Source organism: Telmatherina bonti, assembly GCF_933228915.1.
Source record: "Telmatherina bonti genome assembly, chromosome: 19".
Classification (NCBI taxonomy): domain Eukaryota; kingdom Metazoa; phylum Chordata; class Actinopteri; order Atheriniformes; family Telmatherinidae; genus Telmatherina; species Telmatherina bonti.
In genome coordinates, this window is record NC_136617.1 from 35033802 (window position 1) to 35044947 (window position 11146).

Below are 11146 nucleotides of genomic sequence, written 5' to 3' on the forward strand. Positions count from 1 at the left end.
CTGGATGAGGCTTAGTTTCAGACATTCCTGGTTCTACACAGTATGAGGTGGTGTTGTCACCGCTGCCTCTCCGGCGACGCCAGCTTCACTAAGTACCGGTTTGGTCCACGTCCAACCACTCAGACCAGCAACAATCCCCTTTCCTCCTCATCCTGATGCTCAGTTTGAACTTCAGCGCATCGTCTTGACCACATGGCTGGTTGCGTTGCTGCCATGTGATTGGCTGACTGAACAGGTTTTTTTTCAGGCAGATGCTGTTTCTGTACAGGAACCACAAAGTGACCGGAGGCCAGACCTCCAACTGGAAGAGACACGAGTGTCGTCCAGGAAGGAGATGTTTGCGCAGGACAGAGAGGAGTGCAAGGCAGTGTCCTCGCGCTGAACCAGCCTTCATCTCTGCAGACTTCCCCCAAAATAAGCTCAGGAATGTGGTGTGTGTGGCATAAATTACCCTGAGTGACAGTTAAATGCCAGCGCCATGCTTGTTAATGCAATGCTCCTGCCTTCATTCAGGCAATTTCAATGGCTGAGGCCCCACAAGCTGGACGTCTGAAGAGGGTTTCCACAGCTTGTCCACCCACCTCCCAGCACACCTGCCATCACTCTCATCATCATCATCATCATCATCATCATCATCTGTGGGAGTAATGAAGCCACAGCTGGCGAGTACAAACGTTGGCACGGCGTGGCCATCAGCCATACTGGCAAACTTCAACCGGTTCAACAGAAGGTGACGCGTCACTCACTGCCAGCAGACACGGCGACGTATTAATCACCAGCTCAGAGGCCAGCTTGTAAAAACAGCAACTTTTGTCATTTATTTAAAAACTTTCACAAGTTTAACGGTTTACATTTTAGCCTGTTTTTCAAGAAATATACTTCGATTTTTTTATTTTTCTCTATTATTTCTTTAATTTTATTCTCTATTTTCTATTATCTTGTTATGATATATATTATTGTTATTTTATTTAATTTTTCTGCACGAGGATTCATTTTTTATTAAATAACAGCTATTAAACTGTGCAAAGGATTTCCTGCTTGTTACTTCTTCTCTCCTGTCATGTGATGTGTGATGAGGCTGAGAAATAAACCCCTGACAGAAATACCTGTTTCAGAAATCCCAAAAGCCAAACTGATGCCATAACAAGCTTCACCGAAGGCTGAGAAACACCATCATTTCATTTGGGAAAAAACATCCGTGATGATCTCAGAGAAGCAACTGCTGTCAGTCAATCTGGGAAAGGTTATCAGCTCGTCTCCAAACTGCGACAGCTGCTGTCAGACGTTGTCCAGTGTGGATGTGGACGTCCCAGCAAGTTCAGTGGAAAAAATAAACTCTACATGTCAGACTCTCCAGGCTTCAGTTGGTATGTTGCATAGCAGCATTTCCAATCAAGTTAGCAGAGCTAGCTTTAGCTACTGCTAACTGGGTTTGACGTCTTGTACAAAACCTTTCAGAAAATGAAGTCATTAAAGTGAATCTGACATCTTGTGTAACAAACACATTTTACCAACATTTAACAAGAACATCTTTTTATAGAGATAGCAGCTGTTAGCTTAGCTTAGCTTAGCTTAGCTTAGCTTAGCTATGGTCTACAGCAACCGGTCCTTTCCTTCAGATGCCATATTTTCAGGCCGATGACCCAGCCAGCTGTGGAACAATCCTCTGCTCTTTTAGGAGATTTCAGACTTTCTCCTGTTAAGCAGCCGGCTTACGTATCAGGCAGACGCAGATGTTGTGGAAGGAAAAATCCCGTAGCCTGTCAGTCCATGTTAGTTGTTAGAAAACTTTTGCAGGGACTCCATACTGATCACATCCAATAACAACAACTGTTTTCTGTTCATGCAGCATGAAAATGAGAATTATCCAAGAGCTTTACATCACATTAGTGTGTAGCTCGGATAAAGCAGCATTCTGGTCAGAGGCTCAGTGTTCTGATCACAGTGGGAATTCCTGATGACTTCTCGTTCCTGCAAAGCATCAACAGATCAGTGAGAAAAAACTGAACCAGCTTGGCTTGTTTATGCTGCAGCATGACGCCTCTAACTGAACGCAGATCCATGGCTTTCCACCTGGCATCCTGGGGGTGAATATTTTTCTAACTTCTCCGTTTAGCTCTTAGCTACAGAAAGCTTGGAGTTCGCTCGATGTCAGTCATCCACCATGACGCTCACAGCTCCCCTCTCAGCTCCACCTCTTTGCCCATATTTGTATTTCCCAGGCGAGACGACACGCATGCCCCTGCCAAGATGGTGACGGTAGGAACCGCCCACCAAGCTTCAATTCAGCTCTTCAGAAACCTACGGGTGATGTCACGGAGGCTCCGCCCATCTTTTATACACAGTCTATGATAAAAACTCAGAATAGAAAGAAAAAGACGAGAAGAAGAGAGGACGGCAGATGTGATGGTAAAGATTTTCAGCCATTATGTAAAATTTATTTCCACCTCTCAGAGAGTTTGATGGTAACTTTGCTGCGGAGAAAGAAGAACTTGCACATGCACTACGTTTGGAGAAAACTTGGTAAACTTACACTTCAGTACTTCAAGTGTTCCTGAATGTTCTGAGCAAAGTGATAATAAGGTTTAAGGCACACTTTCATCATCAGGATGTGTTATTTCAGAGGATCTGTATGTAATTACTGACTTCTGAAGCGTCATGATGAGGATGTGGATGAGATTAGTTTGTCTGACCATGTGAGTAATCCGAGTATTTCTGTGTGCTGAAGGCAGATGTTGCCTCCTCAGCGTTTTCAGCTCAGCCTGCTGCTGCTTTGTAAGCACCGTTATTCTTCCATCATCTGTTGCTGTTGTCGCTGAACGCCAACGCTGCAACATTTGCTGAATATTTCCAAGGTGGAAATTTGTCCGAGGAAGCAATTTGTGACTTTAAGGCAGCAAGTTGAGGCAGCGGAGACACAGCATCCACCTGGATGCTTCAGTTTTCCTATAAAGTCATCTGATGTTAGAAAGTTTATAAAACTAAGTATTTATCATCACTAAACTCAGCTGCTTATTTAAATCTTATCTCAAAAAATCCATCAGTATGCAGAAGGAGACCGGGGATGATTGGAACATTGGGAGAGTTGAAATGCCACCATTTCCACCAATTAGGAATGAGAAAGTAGTCACATGATCATTCCAGTGTTTACCACTTTCCTCTCAATCTCACATGACAAACATTTTTATCTTGATTTTAATGACAAAAAACTGATTTTGAGGTAAAAAGTATTTTTCTTTACCAACACTTAACTTCATGTAACTAAAGATAAAACCATATGACTTGTAGTAACACCTAGCTGTTAGCAAAACAATGGCTGGCAGGGATGGGTGGGTTGTAACATTTAGTTTAACAGTGTTACAACCGTTCCCTTACATAAACCAAGTATACATTTTATTCTTTTAAAGCATGCTTAGGCAGTGAAGAATGAGGTTTACCTGCATTACAAGCATCTGATGAGGTCTCAGAGAAGGGCAAGTCAATCAGATCAGTGGCAAAGGAACAAAACAGGGAAAATAAAACTGCAAGATCAAATAAATGGGGAAGAATAAGAAGATGCAACAAGATGAGAGGCAAAGCCGAAGATTCTGAGATATCAGATGACATTTTCTGCATGGAGCCATTTTGCAATAGGAGGTGTGGGTAAAATGTCCCTTCTGGAGTCTGTGGGCCCACCAAGCTCGCACTCCAAACATTCATTTGTCAACATTGTGATTCGGAGTAAGAACAAAATTGAGCGAAACATTCACACACTTGTCCTCTTTCTTTGTTGTTTTTTACTTTGTTTTATTGTATGCATAAAGTATATAGGCTAAAAATCACACTTGTATCTTTTTCACACATGTGCAGAGCATTCATTAAGCAGCCATACTGTTTACACGCTCCGGAGTTAAACATTGAATGTTTGAACAGTAGTAATTAGAAGAGAGAATGTTCTGAATTGTACTTTTATTTTAATAAATCCATTGATGAAGCACATCATATTTTGTGTCTTATGTTTTTGCTTCTTTTGCCTAATTGTCACAACTCTCCCCGGTATGTGTTATAATGTGTTACAACCCTAGTGGGGTAGGTTGAGTTTTGAATTGGCGCCTTTTTTAGCGGACACACGTGGGTATTTCATATAAAGGTTTGAGAACTGTAGCTCAAAAATTCAATGACTTACAGGTGTTGAAGCAAAAAGTGTTACAACCATCCTTGGACTCCCCTAAATCCTCTGCAATCTGTCCTCCAAATGAGAAATGTCCTGACGGGTCCTGAATGGACCCAGATCTGGAATCTGATAGTGGATCCATATAAGATGGATTCAGGACCAGAACATCGGCTGCTGGATGAAGTTCTGACCTTTCAGAGATTTTATACCAGCTTCAACGCTGTGTTGCTACGTGCTGCCTGGATTTCAGCCGACTCTCTCTTATTCTTATGTTTTACTCACCGTTGCTGCTGTGTAATAGTCCGCAACATTTCTTTGGAAGTTTACAGTGAAAAGTCTCAATAGCTGCGTTTCCATTACACCTAGAATTGTGCAAAAAACGAAAAATACGCAAATGGAAACACCCACATTTCAGAAAAAAGTGTCAAATATCACTAAAAAGTTTTTATGCTCTCATGAGGTGATTTTTCAGACATTTCGGAATAGACATATGTCACAAAAGTGTAATGGAAACACTTTTTTCAAGTGTTGGTGTCCCTAAATGTGACGTACTCGGTCATGACCAGTTCATTTTCAGTAAAGATGGCGAGGTATAGAACGAACAGCAACAAACAGAGTTTCTTAAATGAAAATGAGGGAGAAAGTCTTTGAAAAGCAAATTTCCCACTGCGAGTAGAAAACCCGAAAACAACACTACGTTGTAGGGCAGCATCATTCTGGATGAAATGAGAATCAGGATTTTTTTGCTTAGAATTGAGATCACGATTCTCTCACGATTTTTTTCCAATATAAATATTTATTATACGTATTATCAGCACGTTAACTTTGCAACAGCTGACACAGAACATAAAAACAATAAATGTCTGTCTTGTCTTTTCTTACACACACCACCTTTGAATAATTTTATTATTAATAACAATATTTTTTAACAATTTTTTTCTGTGCATAAGGTGATGAGAGGTCAGTATGTTTCTTAAAATATAAACAACAGGAGGGTTGGACATGAAGCTAGAAACTTCACACAGCAGTCCTTTGGTTAAATTTGATATTCTGACATTTAACAATGGAGGACAAAAGTGATTTATGCAATGTGGGTCTAAAGGGATTCAAAGTCTACTTTTTTAAAGTGATAGCCTATTTCAATGGCAAAATAATAATAAAAAATAAAAAAATTAAAGAAAAAAAAACACCAGAAAAGAGTTTATTCAGTACTAAACACATTTAAGTTTTTGACTCACCACTTGTTTCTCCCACATTATTCCTCTCTCCTACAACGTCCATTACATTACAGCATATGACCAGTTTAAACTGGACATTAACACTCTAAATGGACCAATCAGAGACAAAAGAAATGATGTTAGTTTATATCCCACTCTGTAAGCCAGGCTGGGATTTGCACATGCACTATTCATTGTGACTGTGCACGTGGACTTGTGCAGGTGTCCTCTCTGCTCCTCTGACCGGCTGGGAGTGCTTTATGATGGGGAGAGGCTCCCACCGCTCGTTCCTGACAGTCACTGCTAAACAAGATGTGCTTTCAGGTCAGTCGCCAAACACCAGTAACGTCTCCAGTAACACCAGTAACGTCTCCAGTAACTCCAGTAAAAGTTGCTAGATTTGTTGCTGGTCGCTTTTAACAAAAAAGACGCCAGATTTAGCCAGAAAGTCGCCAAGTTTTTTCCTACCAGCCGGCATCTGCGTCACGTGGTGTAAGAATCCGCCGTTGTCATTTGCTCCTGTTTTTATGCAGGTGATGTCCCAGTTCGAATGCGACACATTCGTGGTCTTTTTTTTTTTTTTAAATCATCGTCATTTTAAAATGAGATCATATATGAGTATGAATCGAGATTGCGATTCTTTAACGATTAATTGTGTAGCTCTACTACGTAAACCACAATTTTCGTAAATTCTATCAGCCAGACGAGATTTTACAAGATCTGAGGCTTATGTGCCTAACACTACTGTTCAATGGAAAAACCTGCAAATTGCAAAAGCTGTTTGTCAAAACTTACAAATATTGCTTTTATTTGGCAAAAAATGTAATGAAAACGCAGCTACTGTTAGCCTTTGTAGATGGTATACTGTTTTACTTTGGGTTTGTTCATCATTCAGAATGTTCTCTGCATGGTCCAAGAAAGTCTGTGACCCCAGCGAAGTTCCGCCTATTGTGAGCTGCTTCCAGGTTGGGAGAGCCCACTCATGCTGAGCGGTGAAAAGGTGTAAAACAACCACTCTGAAGGTGTAAATTCTGTTTGACCTCCTGAGCTGCAAAAGAGCGTGAACACTTTGCTGCAGCTGCAAGCCTGAGACAGACACATTACAGAGCATGATGCCAGTGTGTTAGGTAACCGAGAGGATTATTCAGATGAGAATGAAGTCATTTGCATTGCAAATTAAAACTGTATTTAAAGAACGGTAACATGCCCTTCAAATAACTTCTGCTGCAGAAAAATCCCTGCTCTCCCTTCTGCTAAAATAGTTATAAGGCAGGAAGCTCAGCACATGAAAGCGCCACCGTTGCCATGCTTAACATCACCATCACACTGAATTATCATCGCCTCAGCTTCGTCTCTCTCATATGGCAGAGTGTATCATAATCATTTCATGGACGCTTTTGTGAGGAAGCCGAACATGTGCTTAATTCATTAATGTGACTGTGTTCATCCTGCAGGTTGAACAGCTTAAAGAATCAATAAGAAGCGATGATGAACAGCATGGTGTCAGTGCTGTAGAGGAGAGCACCGTGATGAATTACACCAGCACTTTGTTTGTGTGTGTGTGTGTGTGTGTGTGGGGGGGGGGGGGGGGGGGGGGGTTTAAAGCATTTATGCTGCTGTGGAAACAGAAAGTTGTGCAGAAAAAGATGAATGTGTTCATCTTAAATACTGAAACCCCCAAAACGTTGGCAAGGAAAGCCTGACGACATTCTCCCCGGGGGGGGGGGGGGGGGGGGGGGGCCCGTCTGGGGCCAGTCTGGGACCATGCTGGGGCCACGAACGCTTGAACCAAATGAAGACAATAGTGAGATCAACAGGTTGCACTAAACGCTGCATCCATCCATCATCCATCCATCCATCATCCATCCATCCATAATATATCCATCCATCCATCCATCCATCCATCCATCTATCCATAATATATCCATCCATCCATCCATCCATCTATCCATAATATATCCATCCATCCATCCCCCATCCATCCATCCATCCACCCATCCATCCATCTATCCATAATATATCCATCCATCCATCCATCCATCTATCCATAATATATCCATCCATCCATCCATCCATCTATCCATAATATATCCATCCCCCATCCATCCATCCATCCACCCATCCATCCATCTATCCATAATATATCCATCCATCCATCTATCCATCCATCTATCCATAATATATCCATCCATCCATCCATCCATAATATATCCATCCATCCATCTATCCATCCATCTATCCATAATATATCCATCCATCCATCCCCCATCCATCCATCCATCCACCCATCCATCCATCTATCCATAATATATCCATCCATCCATCCATCCATCCATCTATCCATAATATATCCATCCATCCATCCCCCATCCATCCATCCATCCACCCATCCATCCATCTATCCATAATATATCCATCCATCCATCCATCCATAATATATCCATCCATCCATCTATCCATCCATCTATCCATAATATATCCATCCATCCATCCCCCATCCATCCATCCATCCACCCATCCATCCATCTATCCATAATATATCCATCCATCCATCTATCCATCCATCTATCCATAATATATCCATCCATCCATCCATCCATAATATATCCATCCATCCATCCATCCATCCATCTATCCATAATATATCCATCCATCCATCCCCCATCCATCCATCCATCCATCCACCCATCCATCCATCTATCCATAATATATCCATCCATCCATCCCCCATCCATCCATCCACCCATCCATCCATCTATCCATAATATATCCATCCATCCATCTATCCATAATATATCCATCCATCCATCCATCCATCCATCCATCCATCCATCCATAATATATCCATCCATCCATCCATCCATCCACCCATCCATCCATCTATCCATAATATATCCTTCCATCCATCAATCCATCCATCCATCCATCCATCCATAATATATCCTTCCATCCATCCATCCATCCATCCATAATATATCCTTCCATCCATCCATCCATCCATCCATCCATAATATATCCATCCATCCATCCATCAATCCCCCATCCATCCACCCATCCATCATCCATCCATCCCCCATCCATCCATCCATCCATCCATCTATCCATCCATCTATCCATAATATATCCTTCCATCCATCAATCCATCCATCCATCCATAATATATCCTTCCATCCACCCATCCATCCATCCACCCATCCCCCATCCATCCATCCATCTATCCATCCATCTATCCATAATATATCCATCCATCCATCCATCCATCCCCCATCCATCCCCCATCCATCCATCCATCCATCCATCCATCCACCCATCCATCCATCCATCCATCCATCTATCCATAATATATCCTTCCATCCATCAATCCATCCATCCATCCATAATATATCCTTCCATCCATCCATCCATAATATATCCTTCCATCCACCCATCCATCCATCATCCATCCATCCCCCATCCATCCATCCATCCATCCATCCATCCATCCATCTATCCATCCATCCCCCATCCATCCCCCATCCATCCATCCATCCACCATCCATCCATCCATCTATCCATCCATCCCCCATCCATCCATCCATCCATCCATCCATCCATCCATCTATCCATAATATATCCATCCATCCATCCATCCATCCCCCATCCATCCATCCATCCATCCATCCATCTATCCATAATAATTCCATCCATCCATCCATCCATCCCTCCATCCATCCATCCATCTCCACTTCCTTCCTTCCTGTAAGGTGTTTTTGGTTTCAGTATAAAATTGTTTCTCCCGTAGAAACAAACGTCAGCTGTAAACAAACAACAGCAACATTACAAATGTGAATATCTTAATGCTTTTGCTTGCACACCTCTCCCATTCATCTGCATTATCAGTGACAGCTCCGCATCTGCTAATGAAGCGTAGCCTGATGCAATTTTTACACAAGGTTCATGCTAACAAATCAGTATGCCAGTTAAGTTCAGTCTTCCACTGAACAAGATATCTTTCATTCATTATTGATGTTGTGTGAGAGGAGCTTTCCCCTGAAGGCACACTAGGATTCCCATGGCCAAACTCAGCATCAAAGGCTTCTCTGTAATCACATCTTCTCTTCTTCTCAGCCCTCTGCTCCCTGACTCTCCACATTACATGGTCCATCTTACTCATTTACTGCTTTCGCTCGCCGTGTGCCGTTAATTATGCTATCACTTGTAGTGGATAAAAAGATAGTGGGCTGAACAGTGCAATGCCTGCTGTTTGTGATGTCCTTATTAACAGCTAAGTTTTGTTGTGTATGGGTACACTACACTGATTAGCTCACATCCGCTCACTTCTGCGTTAACACGGTAATGAGCAGTATAGCTTAAATACCAAGGTATGCTTCTATATATACTATATTCAATTATTTTTTTGTTAACCTTAAAATAGACGTTAAAATATGTTGAAATAAATATGCTAGAGCCGTTTCTACCACTTGTTTGGAATTGTCGTTCTTTTTTTTAACCCATTACTGCTTCAAATTTGGACCATTTTATGTTTTTGTACACTTTATTATCGGTTGGAGAACAGGAGATTCTCATGGTGATGAGGTGGAACGGGAGATTCTCATGGTGATGAAGTGGAACGGGAGATTCTCATGGTGATGAAGTGGAACGGGAGATTCTCATGATGAGGTGGAACGGGAGATTCTCATGGTGATGAAGTGGAACGGGAGATTCTCATGGTGATGAAGTGGAACGGGAGATTCTCATGGTGATGAAGTGGAACGGGAGATTCTCATGATGAGGTGGAACGGGAGATTCTCATGGTGATGAAGTGGAACGGGAGATTCTCATGGTGATGAAGTGGAACGGGAGATTCTCATGATGAGGTGGAACGGGAGATTCTCATGGTGATGAGGTGGAACAGGAGATTCTCATGGTGATGAGGTGGAACGGGAGATTCTCATGGTGATGAGGTGGAACAGAGATTCTCATGGTGATGAGGTGGAACAGGAGATTCTCATGGTGATGAGGTGGAACGGGAGATTCTCATGGTGATGAGGTGGAACGGGAGATTCTCATGGTGATGAGGTGGAACGGGAGATTCTCATGGTGATGAAGTGGAACGGAAGATTCTCATGGTGATGAAGTGGAACGGAAGATTCTCATGGTGATGTGGTGGAACGGGAGATTCTCATGGTGATGAGGCGGAACGGGAGATTCTCGTGGTGATGAAGTGGAACGGAAGATTCTCATGGTGATGTGGTGGAACGGGAGATTCTCGTGGTGATGAGGTGGAACGGGAGATTCTCATGGTGATGAGGTGGAACGGGAGATTCTCATGGTGATGAAGTGGAACGGAAGATTCTCATGGTGATGAGGTGGAACAGAGATTCTCATGGTGATGAGGTGGAACGGGAGATTCTCATGGTGATGAAGTGGAACGGAAGATTCTCATGGTGATGAGGTGGAACAGAGATTCTCATCATGATGAGGTGGAACGGGAGATTCTCATGGTGATGAGGTGGAACGGGAGATTCTCATGGTGATGAGGTGGAACGGGAGATTCTCATGGTGATGAGGTGGAACGGGAGATTTTCATGGTGATGAGGTGGAACGGGAGATTCTCATGGTGATGAGGTGGAACAGAGATTCTCATGGTGATGAGGTGGAACGGGAGATTCTCATGGTGATGAGGTGGAACGGGAGATTCTCATGGTGATGTGGTGGAACGGGAGATTCTCATGGTGATGAGGTGGAACGGGAGATTCTCATGGTGATGAGGTGGAACGGGAGATTCTCATGGTGA

The 11146-nt window shown here is 42.6% G+C and overlaps 1 protein-coding gene across 1 annotated transcript in view; it reads right to left on the reverse strand.

Moving 5' to 3' along the window:
- Window positions 1-6315: 6315 nt before the first annotated feature.
- thrb (thyroid hormone receptor beta) overlaps window positions 6316-11146 on the reverse strand; it is a gene marked incomplete at both ends in the record, with an annotated part of 9729 nt that continues 4898 nt past the window's right edge. The window contains one exon of the mRNA XM_079258797.1: window positions 6316-6456. Coding sequence (XP_079114923.1) covers window positions 6316-6456 — 141 coding nt within the window. The remainder of the gene's footprint in view (window positions 6457-11146) is intronic.